Here is a 17,011-nt window from a genome sequence, read left to right as displayed (position 1 = left end):
CGTCTCTGGGCTCCTGAGACACCCAGACCATGTGTCAGACTCGAGTCTTCCCTCTCCCCAGATGCTCTGAAGGGCGATGAGTGGACCTGTGTGTGAGGGGGGAGAATCTCCCTCCGCTTTGTGAAGCTGGTTGTCTGGTATGTGGCTGGCTGTTGGGCTGCTTCTCTTTGGTGTGATGAATGGTTCGGTTACACACGCACGCACACACACTGTGACACACACGCATGCACACACACAACCCCACGGCGGGAGGCTAAGCAAATGCTTCACTTGCCTGGCAGCCTTGCCTCTCCATGCGGGTTTGGAGAACGAAGAGGAGATGTTTACACTAATCAGGCTGACAGGCCAGCAATGCACTTTGAACTAGAAACTGCTTCTCCCTAGAACTGGGGTGATCCTGCCCCACACAGACGGGGAGGGGCTGAGTCAACGGCGGTGGGGTGGCTCGGGGCTTGATGGAAGAAACTCAGGTAGATTTTGTTCCTGGCTGCACAGGTTCAATCTGCGGGAGGTTCCAGGCCCGGGAGCTGGCAGAAATATTCTGCAGAGTGCATTTGTGTTTGGAGGGGAAAAGGTTAACCCACCAGGGAGGCTGAGCTCTCCAATGTCAGCGCAGTTGGAACGGCCCAGAACTGAACATCAGATTAGGAAAGGTGTGTTCTAATTGCTGGGAGTGTGCTGGGCTGCCCCTCCGCTGGAGCTCCGGGTTGTGTGGAGCCAGTGTGCAGGAGGAGTGCACTTCCCCTGGCTGATCCCTGCCTGCGGGAACAACAGCACTAAGCCAGTCACACATCACCCTGGGGATTAGTCGCAGGAGCAACTTGGAAAGCCATCTCGGCACGGAATTTTGTTCCTATGTAACGTCCGCGACGGTGGCAGCATGAAGAAGTCAGTACACTCAGGTGAGCAAAGCGGGCCCTGGTTTGGTGGCTGCCGGGTGTTCTTGAATCAGTCAGCTGTGTGTGTGTACAAACCCAGCACTTAAAAATAACACTATGGCACATACAAGCCCCTCTTGCTCTACGTCTCTCTGTCGGAGGAGAGACACTGTTTTGTTGCCTATAAATGAAAGTCTTTGATCAATGGAAAAGGCTTAAGAAACCCAGAGCAAACCCAGGGAGGCAGGTTGTGCCAGCCCGCTGGAAATGTCTGTGAATGCAGTTCCTGTGACCCACAAGTCACTGTGACAGCACATGCCACAAGGAACGGCAAAGACGGTCAGCTTGGAACAAAAGAGGGACTCTAAAAAGCAAAGCGGTGCCTACGTTACCGGCTGCATTTCCTGTTGTAAGGGACGCTAATAGTATGTGTGCTGTGAACTGAATGAACCAGAGCCACGGGAGGGTGGTGTGGGTCTGAGTCAGCGCCCGCTATCCTACCCTGCTCCACTCCCCAGCTCTACTCCAAGTCAATGCAGGTTCTTTCGCGCTTGCTCCTGCGGGGACAGCCATTGTAGGTGAATGGCAGCGGTGGGGCTGCAGCTGGTTACAGTCCTGCCAAGGTCATCTTCTGCCTCCTGGAAGCTGAGTTACCAACCGAGGAGCAGTCCAATGTTACAGCTCCTCCCCTCTCATCTTCAGCCTTCCCATGAGAGCAGAGCCCTGCGAGCCCTGTGAAAGCCTGGCGTTGGCAGCTTCTGAAAGAGTTGCCAAGCCACTGCTCACAGAGAGCTGCCGCTGGTACAATGCGAGGGGAGTGGCTAAAGTTAGCATGGATTCCTGACACTTCCTGTAAGGTCAAACTAACAGATCGTTGGAATAAGTGATCACTGGGTGACAGTGAGGGCAAATCCCCTGTGAAAGACCAATCAGTTACCCAGCTGACACGCTGCAGTTAGGGTCCCTGCTTGCACTTAGGCATATCTTCCCCTCGACAGCTGAGTTCCACTCCTGGTCCAGCCAGCAGCCTGTGCCTTTAAATTCCTTAAGCCAAATTCTGCTCACTTACACCCTTGCTACCGCAGTGACTTCAGTGGGGCAGGCTGGATGTGACTGCCTGCAGAATGTGGGCTGTTGTCTACATGCCGGTCTCTTCCAAGCAGCCGGAGTCACATTCCTTGTTGGACCATTGCGTGGGTGAGCTTCTTCGCTGGTATTTCGTTGCTTTTTGGAGTGGCCAAAATATTGTGACTTATTGAAGCCACATAACAGCCAACTCGAATCCCTTCTGGGGGCTTGGATGATCTCATAAACCACAGGAGCAAGCTGGATTCAGTGCTTTGTCTTCAGAGCTCCCCAATGGAAATGCCTCGGATTACTCCAGTGCTTCTGTCCGTTCAGAACGTTTCTATTGTTGTGTGTTCAGTCTCGAGCTCCCACCCCCTAAAATATATATCTTATTGGTGTCAATCAGCAGACTGTTCTGGTGGTTTTATTATGACTTTACATGTTGGGACCCATAGCTGGTGAAAGTATTATTATTAATATAGCACCATGCCTTACAAAGCATGTCATTTATACGGGCCATTGCCTTGGGCAGTTTGACAAGCTAGATATGACTGCTACAGTACAGCAAGACATGGCATGAGGGCAGTCGCAGCGACCACTCTTCCTGAGTGTGAGAAAGCAGGGCAAAAGAAGTGTGTTTCATGGGGGAATGTGTGGAGCATAGAAAGTGGAGGGTTATTTCAAGGGTAGGATCAGGGCAAAAAGAAGGTGCAGACACCAGGATGGGAGAAGGGATTCGTAATACCTCCTTGCTCCTAAAAATAATGGGCCAGGTCCTCAGCTGGTGTTAGCTGGTGCATCTCCATTGCAACCATGCTGATTTTATCTCTATGGAAGATCTGGCCCAATAGATTTTATGTGAGATGAGGCAGTTAACAATGGCAAAACATGGCACACAGGCACCACAGAGATGGGCCTGTTGGAAAGGCATAGATAGAAAAACATCTGATGGGTTGCAACCCCTTTCTGATGCCTCCTGATGCTTCCCAAATACTAGACAACACATAAGTTCTACTTTGCACAGCAGGGCTGAATATGAGCATTACATATTTTAATCCCATACCTTAAGGAGCCTTGTCAGTGTCCAATGAGCTGAAATTGTGGCTGCTTGCTATTGAAGCTGAATGTCCTGGACTGTCATGTTTGCTTTGTACTGATGTGTGGTGGGGTAAACCTGAGAGACTGCAAATCTTCTGGCATTAGTGAGATGTGTAGCTCATGAGACTGCCCCAGTGAGCACAATTCCAGATAACTACAGTAGGGTTCGGCTTTGACATTTGTTTAGTACCTTTCATCCAAAAGGGATTTTAGAAACACTTTGCTCATCACAAAGATGCAGCCACTTCTGGGCTGGAACGTGGCAGTTGTTTAAAAAAGGAAGGGAAGTTTATATTGTTCAGTATAGAGGAAGGTACAACAAGAGGAAAGTTAGGGAGGCAGAATGTAATTGCGTGGGTTGGAATTTGGCTAGGACACTAGGGTTGAAACCCCCACTTACGTTCTCGCAATGCTTTGGAGACAACTTTTTATTACAGAAGGTGGAGAAAGCGACTAGGGGAGAGGTTGTTCTAGTTTTGATTCTGACAGACAGGGAGGAACTGGTTGAGAATTTGAAGGTGAAAGGCAGCCTGGGCGAAAGTGACCATGAAATGATAGAATTCATGATTCTAAGGAATGGTAGGAGAGAAAACAGCAGAAAAAAGGCGAAGGACTTCAAGAAGGCAGACTTTAGCAAACTCAGAAAATTGGAGGTAAGATCCCACGGGAAGCAAGTCTAAGGGAAAAAAGGGTTCGGGAGAGTTGACAGTTTTTTAAAGAGATAGTATTAAGGGCACAAGAACAGACTATCCCAATGCCAGAGACCATTCTGGCTTAATAAAGATATCTTCAATAACCTGAAGCTCAAAAAAGAATCACATGAAAAGTGGAAACTAGGTCAAGTTGTGAAGGATGAATATAAAAAACAACAACACAAGCATGTAGGGACAAAATTAGAAAGGCCATGGCACAAGATGAGATTAGGGACACAAAGGATAACAAGAAAACATTTTACAAATACATTAGAAACAAGAGGAAGTCCAAGGACAGAGTAGACCCTTTACTCAATGAAGAGGGAAAGACAATGCCGAAAACACAGCAATGGCACAGTTAAATGTCTTTTTTTGTCTCCATTTTCATCAAAAAGGTTAGCAGTGATCAGACGACTAACATAGTGAACATCAGTGTACATGGGGTAGGATCTGAAGCTAAAATGGAACAAGTTAAGAATGATTTAGACAAGTTAGATGTCTTCATGTCAGCAGGGCCTGATGAAATACATCCTAATATACTTACGGAACTGGCTGAAGCAATTTCGGAGCCATTAGCGATTATCTTTGAGAACTCGTGGAGGACAGGAGAGATCCCAGAGGACTGGAAAAGGGCAAGTATAATACCTATCGATAAAATGGGGAATAATAACAACCCAGGGAATTACAGGCTAGTCATCTTCACGTCAGTACCTGGAAAGATAATGGAGCAAATAATCAAACAGTCAGTTTATAAGCACTTAGAAGGGAAGGTGCTAAGTAACAGTCAACATGGAATTGTCAAGAACAAATCATGTCAAACCAACCTAATATCCTTCTTTGACAGGGTAACAAGCCTTGTGGATGGGGGAAGCAGTAGATGTGTTAAAGCTTGATTTTAGTAAGGCTTCTGATGCTTTCTCACATGACCTTCTCATAAACAAACTAGGGAAATATAGTCTAGATTAACCTGCTATAAAGGTGGGTGCACAACTGGTTGCAAAACCATACTCAAGAATAGCTGTCAATGGGTTCATAGAAAAGCTGGAAGGGCATATTAAGTCAAGTCCCACAGGGATCTGTCCTGGGTCCGGTTCTATTCAGTATCTTCATAAATGATTTGGATAATGGCATAGAGGGTACACGTATAAAATTTGCAGAAGATGCCTGTCTGAGAGGGGTTGCAAGCATTTTAGAAGACAGGATTAGAATTCAAAATGATCTGGACAAACTGGAGAAATGATCTGAAATAAATAGGATGAAATTCAATAAGGACAAATACAAATTACTACACTTTGGAAGGAACAATCAGTTGCACACATAGAAAATGGGAAATGACTGCCTAGGAGGGAGTACTGCAGAAAAGGATCTGGAGGTTATAATTGATCACAAACTAAATATGAGCCAACAGTGTAACACTGTTGCAAAAAAAGCAAACATCGTTCTGGGATGTATTGGCAGGAGTGCTGTACGCAAGATATAAGAAGTAATTCTTCAACTGTACTCAGCATGGATAAAGCCTCAACTGGAGTATTATGTCCAGTTCTGGGCATCACATTTCAGGAAGGATGTGGACAAATTGGAGAAAGTCCAGAGGAGAGCAACATAAATGATTAAAGGTCTAGAAAACACAACCTACGAAGAAAGATTGGGGAAAAAAACTGGATTTGTTTAGTCTGGAGAAGAGAAGACTGAGGAGGGACATGATAACAGTCTTCAAATACGTAAAAGGCTGTTACAAAGAGGAGGGTGATAAATTGTTCTCCTTATCCACTCAGGACAGGACAAGAAGTAATGGGCTTAAACTGCAGCAAGGGAAATTTAGATTAGACATTAGGAAAAACTTCCTAACTGTGGGGGTAGCTAAGCATTGGAACAAATTACCTAGAGAGGGTCAAGAACCTCTGTGACTGGAGGTTGTTAAGAAGAGGTTTAGACAAACACCTGTCAGGGATGGTCTAGGATAATGCTTAGTCTTGCCTCAGTGCAGGAGACTGGATCAGAGGAGCTCTCGAGGTCCCTTCCAGTCCTACATTTCTATGAAAAGGCACAATGGACTTGATCTTGACTGTACATAATCAGACCTTGTGTATAACTCAGCCAAAAGGCTAGCGCTTTGGAGGACAGGATTAGAATTCAAAGTGAGTACAGCTCCCCGTAATGTCCTTTGGGGGGCTTGTCTCTTTGCTGATGCAGAAGGAAGAGGGTCATATACTGAATCACTACCATCCCCTACCATCCTTAGGTTTCTTTGGTGGTCTCCCCTCCAGACCCAGGATTGGCCAGACCCAAGCCTGCTTAAGCTTATAAATTGGATAGCATTACAAATCTTGGTAGATGTATGGTTTTCTTTTGGGATGGTCACAGGGAATCCCGCTGGCTTTACAAAGAAAGGTTACTGCCGCTCACTGAGTGTGCAGACTATCAGGACTTGTTTGACAGGAAAAGTCAGGAGGACTAATGAGAGGTGGAAGGGAACATGCCAAAACGGCTCGGCTGAAAAGATGACCCCTTTCTGCCAGCACTGCAACCCCCAGCACTGTGTTGTGGGATTTGAACTACAACGCCTTCTCAGCCAGAAGCAAGAGTACGGCTGTGAGAGACCAGCTAATGAACGCCCCAAAGCTACGACATTAGGAAGCAACAAGCACGTTTCACATGATTTGTGAGGATAGAGAGGGGCCGTGGGGCTTAAATTCAGTCTCCCGAGGTACCAGACTTTGCCCCACTCCCTTTGACTCCCATTGATTTCACTGGGCTTTGGCTCAGGCCCTGTGTTTGCTGGGCACGCTGTAATGCTTTTGCTGCATCTTCCTGCTGTGGGGATATTCACAGCCCAAGCAGGATTTACATTTTCTGAGGCAGTGTAGGGAAATCATATACATCTGCTGTGGCTTTTGAACACTTGCCATGTAGGTGTGGTTGGGCTAGAGATCCTGCCTTAGATACTTTACCTCTTACCCATAAACAGACATTCAGACCTTTGTGCTTTAGCTGCAGGCATACACAGCTCAGCCCTGCAATGATCTGGGCCTGAATATACTGAGGTGGCTGGAGGGGAGAGGGGCTATAAAGGCCTTTGCAGCCGTCAGGAGGAATCTTACATGGCAGGTTTAAGAACAAGAAGCCCCCACTATGACGCCAACTGTAACTCCTCACACTTGTTTTTTCAGATCTGTGGGGAGAGGAGAGTTGTCCTGAGATGTTTCAGTTGTGCTGGGATCCTCTCTAGGGGATACTGTTTCTTTAAGGATATAGTGCTCCCTTTTCCATTACTCAGATCCGTGTGCATTGCCAACAAGGCAATAGACAAGCAAGGCTCATGCTAAGAGGTGAGGCTGAGGCTTGACGCGGAATGACCTTCAGGTGACCTCCAAGCTTGGCAAGAATTGCTTAAGGAATGTGTATGATGCAGAGAATATTTGTAAAACGAGTACCCTAATTACCTCCTGAATTACCCCCATGGAACTGGATGTGACCCACCGGTTGAGCAGGATTGGGGGGAAACTTGCACAAAATCTGGGATTTGCAAGTCTTCCAAAACTTTCCCTCTGTGGCCAATTACACTCCTCATCCTGAACGGAACAGGAACCTCAGAACGGTTCCATCTAAGACACTGCTGCTGCTAACAGGGAGAGGCCTAGGCCTTGGTTGGGCTCCACACAACAGGGGTCTGCCCACATGGATGTGATCAGACCCTTGGGTTGTATACTGTAGCTCTCAATCCTTCTGAAGAACATCTGTGGGTGATCAAGGGGTTTCCTGCTTGTACTGCCACTGTATAAACTATCAGAGGGGTAGCCGTGTTAGTGTGGATCTGTATAAGCGGCAAAGAGTCCTGTGGTACCTTATAGACTAACAGACGTATTGGAGCATAAGCTTTCGTGGGTGAATACCCACTTCGTCAGATACATGTAGTGGAAATTTCCAGAGGCAGCTATAAATAGAAGCATATTTATACCTGTCTCTGGAAATTTCCACTACATGCATCCGATGAAGTGGGTACTCACCCATGAAAGCTTATGCTCCAATATGTCTGTTAGTCTATAAGGTGCCACAGGACTCTTTGCTGCTTGTATAAACCATGGACTTGTTAACAGGGTGCATGCAGAAGAAATACCTGTATAGTTCATTCATGATCAATGTACTTATAATAAATGTAGAGGTTATTGAAAGAGAGCTGTGTTCTGAGCTCTGGATGGGGAGTCAGGAGCTCCAGCATGCTGCAGCATAATCTTGACTTTCATAGAATCATATAACTGGAAGGGACCATGAGAGGCCATCTAGTCCAGTCCCCTGCAGTCAAGGCAGGACTAAGTATAATCTAATTCATCCCTGACAGGTGTTTGTCCAACCTGCTCTTAAAAATCCCCAATGATGGAGATTCCACAACCTCCCTAGGCAATTTATTCCAGTGCTTAACCACTCAGTTAGGAAGTTTTTCCTAATGTCCAACCTAAACCTCCCTTGCTGCAATTTAAGCCTATTGCTTCTTGTCCTATCCTCAGAGGTTAAGAAGAACAATTTTTCTCCCTCCTCCTTGTAACAACCTTTTATGTACTTGAAAACTGTTATCATGTCCCCTCTCAGTCTTCTCTTCTCCAGACTAAACAAACCCAGTTTTTTCAATCTTCCCCCATAGGTCATGTTTTCTAGACATTTAATAATTTTTGTTGCTCTTCTCTGGACTTTCTCCAATTTGTTCACATCTTTCCTGAAATGTGGCGCAGAGAACTGGACACAATACTCCAGTTGAGGCCTAATCAGCCCATAGTAAAGCGGAAGAATTACTTCTCGTGTCTTGCTTACAATACTCCCGCTAATACATCCCAGAATGATGTTTGCTTTTTTTGGAACAGCGTTACACCAGTGACTCATATTTAGCTTGTGGTCCACTATGACCCCCAGATCCCTTTCCGCAGTACTCCTTCCTAGGCAGTCATTTCCCATTTTGTACGTGTGCAACTGATTGTTCCTTCCTAAGTGGAGTACTTTGCATTTGTCCTTATTGAATTTGATCCTATTTACTTCAGACCATGTCTCCAGTTGTCCAGATCATTTTGAACTTTAATCCTATCCTCCAAAGCACTTGCAACCCCTCCCAGCTTGGTATTGTCTGCAGACTTTATAAGTGTAGTCTCTATGCCATTATCTAAATAATTGATGAATCGATCCCTGTGGGACCCCACTCCTTATGCCCTTCCAGCATGACTGTGAACCACTGATAACTACTCTCTGGGAATGATTTTCCAACCAGTTATGCACCCACCTTATAGTAGCTCCACCTAGGTTGTATTTCCCTAGTTTGTTTATGAGAAGGTCATGCAGATAGTATCAAAAGCCTTACTAAAGTCAAGATATACCACATCTACCGCTTTCCCCCATCCACAAGGCTTGTTACCCTGTCAAAGAAAGCTATCAGGTTGGTTTGACACGATTTGTTCTTGACAAATCCATGTGACTGTTATTTATCACCTTATTATCTTCTAGGTGTTTTCAAATTTATTGCTTCATTATTTGCTCCATTATCTTTCCGGGTACAGAATTACTGGTCTGTAATTCCTTCTGGGCTGTAATTCTGTAATTTCCGGGGTTGTCCTTATTTCCCTTTTTATAGATGGGCACTGTATTTGCCCTTTTTCAGTCTTCTGGAATGTTTCCCATCTCCTCCATGACTTTTCAAAGATAATTGCTAATGGCTCAGATATCTCCTCAGTCAGCTTCTTGAGTATTCTAGGATGCAGTTCATCAGGCCCTGGTGATTTGAAGACATCTAACTTGTCTAAGTAATTTTTGACTTGTTCTTTCCCTATTTTAGACTCTCATCCTACCTCATTTTCACTGGCATTCACTATGTTAGACGTCCAATCGCCACCAACCTTCTTGGTGAAAACCGAAACAAAGAAGTCATTAAGCACCACTGGTAATAGCTTGTCCAGCAGGAGAGTGAGTTTGTGTGTGTGTGTGTGTGTGTTTTTGGGGGGGGGGGTGAGAAAACCTGGATTTGTGCTGGAAATGGCCCACCTTGATTTTCGTACACATTGTAAGGAGAGTGGTCACTTTGGATAAGCTATTACCAGCAGGAGAGTGAGTTTGTGTGTGTGGTTTTTGGAAAAAGGGGGGGGGGTGAGAAAACCTGGATTTGTGCTGGAAATGGCCCAACTTGATTATCATACACATTGTAAAGAGAGTGGTCACTTTGGATGGGCTATTACCAGCAGGAGAGTGAGTTTGTGTGTGAGGGGGCGGAGGGTGAGAAAACCTGGATTTGTGCTGGAAATGGCCCAACTTGATTATCATACACATTGTAAGGAGAGTGATCACTTTAGATAAGCTATTACCAGCAGGAGAGTGGGGTGGGAGGAGGTATTGTTTCATGGTCTCTGTGTATATAATGTCTTCTGCAGTTTCCACAGTATGCATCCGATGAAGTGAGCTGTAGCTCACGAAAGCTTATGCTCAGAATAAATTGGTTAGTCTCTAAGGTGCCACAAGTACTCCTTTTCTTTTTGCGAATACAGACTAACACGGCTGTTACTCTGAAACCTGTCATTATACAGAGGGATGGTGCTAACTGTTTACCGGTGCACAGCAACACCACACAGCCGCCGAGGCTGCAAGCGAGAGAGATTGTTTCCAATTGAGATTAGATGGGGATTTTAGAGGCGCAGAACGGAATTTGGCCAGGCCTCTGAAATTAATGTTCCTCCCCCCAGGGCAAGTGTCATGGGGCTCTTGACAGCTCAGTTCTTCTCTCCTTTACCCATTGACCCAGCAGACAGTTTGCCTGTATAAAGCCTGGAAAATGGGATCTTTAATGACCATGCGCGGTCAGACCTCAGTCTTTAGCTGCAATAAGCGAGTGTATGAAAACAGAATTCAGTGCAAACTACATCGCTGCCAGGGCAGATTAACAAACTGGTGGCATTGTTTCCACCCATCATTTCTGTCAGGAACAGCTCTGCCTGCCACTGTGACGTGCATTCAAGCTCATTAAAGGCTACCCCATTATTTCTCAGGAACGATGCCCTTAACCAGTTGCACCATTGGATGCTCAGTCAACCTGACCCAGATAATTGCGTACCCTGGATATTCTGCGCTAAGGCATTCTCAGAGAATCCCTTTTCTGAGCTATTTAATCTGTCTGCATTATCTCTCTGTCTATCTAGTATCTTCACTATATTTATCACTGTGGTATCTGAGCAACTAAGAAAACAGATCCGATTGGAGTTATTCTTTGCCTCAGTTAGATCCTGATCCTGAAAAAGGATCTGCCACCGGGACATCTACCCACGTGGAGCCCTCTTACAATTAACATGGCTTTTCATGAGCACTCGTTTATTATTGTAGGGTTGCTTGTGAGTTGCTGGGGTTTCCCACCGTGGCTTTTCACTGCAGGGTTGTGTTGAGCCATGTTCATATCAAGTTGTTATTTCCATTATTTGTGTTGCTGTTGCATTCCTGGACCAGGCCCCCATTGTGCTAGGCACTGAACAAACACAGGGGAAAAAAGGCTGCCCTTGCCCCCAAAGAGTTTACGCTCTAAATGCATATCTTTGTGCCCTAGTTTGTTATTGTAGGGTTGCAAACAGGTGCTGCAGACACTGGTGTAATTTTTGGGCATGGGACTTTAGAAATACACAAGCTGTGCTTCCTGTTGCAGAGTTAGGCCAATGCGGAGCACCCATAAACAATGCCATGGAGTTTGCAAACCGATAAGGGTTGCGGGAGGGGAAGCTGACAGTCTGGCCTCCCATCTGTGCATGGGGCATTCCTGGGAGTCTAAGGTCCCTGCTGGCCATCAAGTTTGAAATCCTGACCCCTCTGAATTCAATGGCAAAGCTCCCATGAACCTCAATGGATCCAGGATTTCATCCCAAGTCCTCCCAGCCTGAGGAAACAATGGTGGCATAATCATCTCCCTGGCAACATGCCCAATGCCTGCCCTGACTAGCTAAACTGCCAGGGGAGGAGCAACTCGGCACGGGGTTCATAGCGTGATTTTTTGCCTTTCATTGTTTGTATTACATACAGAAGTTTCTCTATCGGGTTGTTTTAATTAAAACTCACATAAATGACACCACAAATCGTTCCCCCCAGAGCTAGGCTTTCCAGGCCGAGCCCTGGAGCCAGTCAGTGAGGCCAGAACGCCTAGCATAGCTCATAAACAAACGGAGCAAGGCACCCCCCTGCTCTCACCTCCTCCTGGGGGAATGTGGGGAGAAAAGCAGCTGCTGAGCTGGTTGAGGGCTCATTGAAGTCAGTGGAGTGACTCCTAGCGATTGCAGGGGCCTCTGGATCAAGCCTTTGGGGAGCACTCAGCCCCACGGCAAGCCAGCTCCTGAGCAGGTGAAACCTGGCCCTGGAACCGGCTGGGAATTGTTTCAGGGCTCTGCGCTGGGCATTGTAAATTTCTGTCTGCAGAAACGGACACTTTCCAATCACCCAAGGGCAGCCGTTCGCCATGCGCGACACACAGGAAGTGCTGAGCCACCCCTTGCCAGAGACCCCAGATGTATTAGACTGTAAAAATCTCATGATTTTAAGCCAGTCTCCTGATCGTTTTGGAGCCTGACTCCTGGTTTCTGAACACTGGGGGTTGGCAGTGCCACGCATACTGCTTTGCCGGTGGTGCCAATTGCTTCATGCAGCTCCTAATCTGGGAGTCTTTCTCCTGATAATAAAATCCGCTGTGTTTACATTGCCCAAGGACCTGAACTCCATCTACTCATATACCATCGATCCTGCCTTAAAGCGGCCCAGAAATTATACAAGCCCCTAATTCTGCCCATGCTACCCTACTACACTCACTGGGGATGCATGGAGGTAACTAGGGACAGAATTTGCCTGTAGAATCCATCCCACAAGCATGACCCACATACATTGGGCCTTTCTCATGGCCTTTCAGTGTCACATACATGCAGTTCCTGCCCTTGTTTGGTCCCATCTCCTGACGGTGCCTCATTCCCTTTGCAAGGCTGAAGGGTCAACCCACATGCATCCAACAGCCTTCCCCAATATTGACTTGTTGCTTGTTCATTTGCAGAGTCCCCAAGGCTGGGCTCCTCCCACTAGGGGGAGGAGCAGAGGGTAGCCTCCTCAAAGACATGATACCCTTCTTCAGGGGAAAAAATGTCCTGGACTGTTACATGGACAATCCTTGAAATTCCCCAGTGCTGGGAGAAGTCAGAGCTTTCCTCCTGTCTATTATGATATTATTTGTTATCTACATGAGTGTGGTGATGCACCGATCAGGGCCCCATTGTGTTCGTTGCCGTACAAATTCACAGTAAGAGACAGCCCCCCTCCCAAAAAAGGCTTACAATCTAAACCTTCTCTGTTCCAGCCCTCTGATGACATGGCTAATGATGAAGGAGGGTATTGAAACACTTTAAACTTGCTTGGAAATGAGTCAGTTTTATGAAATTATAGGAGGGGGAAAAGCCAGGGGGATGTCAGGAGTTTATCTTCCCTTAATCTAGGAGCTGCTGATAGTTGTTGCACAGACAAGGAGCTTTGTACTTTATCTTCGGGGCACTGGAAACAAATTCTGTGGCTTGGTTTGGTGAGTCACGTGGGCTAAGAGGGGCCATAATTTACATCTGTGAGAAAGTTTGTAATCTGAAAGGTCAATCGCTCTCCATACCTGCCCCAAACCCAGACACAAAAGAGAAAACGAATAGGATCCAGTTCTCACAAGGAAAACACTCGCCCATTGTTTCAGGCAGCTGATTAGCCTGTGCCACACAGTCACATTTTCCAGCCAGTAAACAAAAGCTACGCTGCCCTGTCATGTTTACACATGCTGCCTGGCAACGACTTTCACCACTGGAGCCGGCAGACTGAAAAGCACACCTCTGAACTTCCTGCATGACTCACTTCCCCTCCCGCGGCTCCCCCGGCTCGGCCCGTTGGCACTGCCATTGCTTTCAGCAGTGGTGTTTGTAATTTGTCCTACAATTGCACCTAGCAGCTCCAACCGAGATCAGGGCCCGCTTGCGCTAGAGCCTGCACAAACACATAGCAAAAGGCAATCCCTGTCCCAAAGCACTTTCAAAGTAAATAGACAAGACAGAAACGGGTAGGATGGGAAAGTGAGGCACAGAGCTGGAAAGTGACTTGCCCAAGGGTGCACAGCAGGACAGTGGCAAAGCCAAGAATAGATTCACATCCCCTGAGTCCCAGCACAGTGCCTTCGCCATGAGCCTATGCTACCTCTCCAGCTAGCTTTTCAATACGCGATTCAAATTTTAAACACTATTAAAATTCAAATTTAAAAAACGCTGGGAAAAGCAGAACAGATGCGCTTCCCAGCATCCCATTTCCAGCCTGTGTCTGTTACCTCTTAGCATTAAAGTCAGCGACCTTCCCAGCCTATCTCAAAACACTAAGCAATGTCTGACCAGATGGCCCACTCTGATCCCTGCACATTTTCAGGGAGACCCACATTCTTCTCAGTCGCGGGTATGTCATGAGACGCTGCTGTGACACTGGCATTGTATATTGCTAGGGCACTAGCATGGTATGCTCCAAAAACATTACTAAAGCGTGCTGCTGTATTGTTTGTCTTAGCCCCAGGTGATGGGGCATCCACCCCACGCTGGCAGAGAAAGGATTAATAGGGCCATAGGGAGGCTGCGTGGGGAGCAGCCGATAGGACAGGGCTGTGAGGAACAGCCAATCAGGGCCCATAGCAGGTCCATATAAAAGTGAGCTACCGGAAAGGGTAGTTCAAGTTCCTGTTGGGAGCCCAGGGAGTGAGGACTGTGACCCTGGAGGGCTGAGAGAGTTGTAAGCACCTTGGACTGAGCTCTGGCTGGCTCCTGGGACTGAGCAGTGAAGTGCCCTGAGGTGGGGGTGAAGAAGGTGCTGGGGCCATGGGGAAGTGGCTCAGGGGAATAGAGCTGCATTTACAGAGGAGCAGCAAGAGGTTGCTATTTACAGGGGTCCTGGGTTTGTGCCTAGAGTAATGGGTGGATCTGGGTCCCCCCGACTCACCACTAGGGAAATGGCTGGACTGATGGACAGAGATACCTACCCCTGGAAGGGGGAAACACAGACGACAACCTAGCCAGAGGGCTCAGTAGAGAAGAGGATGCTGTGGTCCTGGGAGCTGAGAGAGGAGCAGAGACGGTGCCAGTGTTCCGACTGTGGACATGGGCGTTGGCCTTGAGCTAATCCCCAGCACGACCAGGAGGGGGCATCAGTCTGGCAAGGAGTGCTTCACCCGTGATACCCCATTAGGCATCCTTCCAAGGCCCCAGGTTTCCTTCCGCAAAGACTCTAGTGTGGGTGGACTGCTTCAGTGGAACCAATTGGCTGCCATACTGGTGCCAATATGTATTACAGTGATGTTGGCAGAATATGCTGCTATCACATCAGTGTGCCATGTGGCTATGATGTTGGCATGGCTTCCAGGGCATCAGCATGGTGGGTGGATGTAGCATTGCTAGGACAGTCCGCTATAGCACTGGTATGCTTTGTTGGCATGGTATGAGATAGTACTGGCAGCTCATGGTACATCAGCTGCTATGTTATTGGCCGGGCATGCTATTATAGCATCGCTTTCTCTTCCAGCTAGTGGAAAAGTTCTGCCGTAGCTAACATGACATCCTGATACCTCTCAGGAACCAGCTCACAGAGCAGGGAACTCCAGCCCAGCAGTAAGTTACTGCTTGTACATAACACCAGGCAATTTAATGAGATGTCAAATAAAGAAGAGCTGCAGCCAAAAATTGCTGTTTAGGAGGCTGACTGGGTGTGTAATCCCCCTCCGGGAGCATGGTCCTTGTTCCTGCCTTCACCCTGCCTGCCCTGAGTGAACCAGACAAAAGGCATCACGTCAAACAAGGAAATATGGCTGTGGGGAATAATTCCCTGATGAGCTAATGGCAGACGGGTAAATGTGAGGCAGGGAAATGGAAGCAAATAAACCTTCACTTCTTTTCTTCTTCGCTCCTTTCTGCTGCCTCTTGCATGTCCTGTCTTGCCTGAACTCCAGCTTAGCTGTGAGTTTCCATGCACTGCAGCTCACAGACACAGGCCCGGTCCTGTTCCTCTTGAAGTCAACTGCAAAAGTCCCATTGACCTCAGCTGGAACAGGATTGGACTCCGTGAACCTCAGCCGGGGCATTGCTTGCCATCAGTCGCTCATTGGAAGCAGAGCTATTGGCTACAACACAGTAACTAGCTCTTCCTGAATGATCATTATCTGCCCCCTTGCAAACCACAACAGACAGAATTAGTCTTGCAGCTCAAAAGGGCTTTCCCATCTGGGGCAGAGTCTGTGGAGATGGAGAAAACTTGGCCTCTTTGGCGAAGGGAAAGAGTGACCCCCTAAAGCTTTCTCCCAGCAGGTACAAATGGAAAGTCTCTTCTTTCTTTTGGGGAGCTCTTTGGTGGCTGACGTGAGAGGGTGGTCTCCGTCCAGTGCAGCCACCTCTCTCAGACCACTGGCCAGGCCACAGACTGACTGGGCCAAGGAAACTGAACTCCCTTCTCATCCCTGGAGGCGACTCCTCCATATTAAGGCTGAAGCTTATTGGTGTTGGAAAACTTGTGCTGCCACCTTCTGTGCCCAGTCTCTTCTCTGGATAGGTGGACTTTGGTCTCCGTGGCTGCTGGTCTGACACTTTCACCAACACCACTTTAAGAAAACATTAGGGGTTTTTCCTTCCTCCCCAGCTCCAGCATCCTCTGGAAGAAATCCAGGACGCCTGTGCACATATAATCACCATGTGTGTGCAGTTTTCGTATTGTAATCAGAGCCCAAAGGCAGCAGTCCAGTCAGAGAAAGGCAGCACAGTCACTAGTGAGTCAACGCTTTCCCACACTTGCCGGGGATGACCTTATCATGACAAAGGAGCCCCGAGACACCATTTGAAGTGCTTACACTTCAGATGAGGATTCATTGCAGCCTGGGAATCTGCCTTCTGCTGTGTAACTCATCATCCTGGCTAGAGTTGGTGACAGGACATCACAGAGTCTGGGAAGGCCTTTCCTAGTGCTCATGGTGGAATCAATGCCTAATCCAGCTCTGTGGAAGCAGGAGTCGTGTAATCACAGCTTGGGTTCTGACTTCCCAATTATAAAGCACCCTTCGCCCCACACCAAATGGCTTTACGATCTATGGGTCACACAGCACCAGTGAAATGCAGCCACTTCTGGGGTGGAGGGCAGCACATGAGTAGCGAAGAGGAAACTTTTGGCCAATAGTGACAGATTACAACCCTGCCATTTATGTAAAGTGTCAGGCCATGCTGAGCAGCCAGGATCTTA

The 17,011-nt window shown here is 47.4% G+C and overlaps 1 protein-coding gene across 1 annotated transcript in view; it reads left to right on the top strand.

The window, feature by feature from the left end:
* Positions 1-612: 612 nt before the first annotated feature.
* Positions 613-17,011, top strand: part of SEPTIN9 (septin 9) — a 258,753-nt gene continuing 242,354 nt past the window's right edge. Inside the window, exon 1 of the mRNA XM_027834659.3 lies at positions 613-902. Coding sequence (XP_027690460.1) covers positions 881-902 — 22 coding nt within the window. The 5' untranslated portion in view covers positions 613-880. The remainder of the gene's footprint in view (positions 903-17,011) is intronic.

This window comes from Chelonia mydas, chromosome 14, assembly GCF_015237465.2.
Source record: "Chelonia mydas isolate rCheMyd1 chromosome 14, rCheMyd1.pri.v2, whole genome shotgun sequence".
Classification (NCBI taxonomy): Eukaryota; Metazoa; Chordata; order Testudines; family Cheloniidae; genus Chelonia; species Chelonia mydas.
The sequence above is the reverse complement of the archived record's forward strand: the minus strand, read 5'-3'. Positions and strand labels throughout refer to the sequence as shown.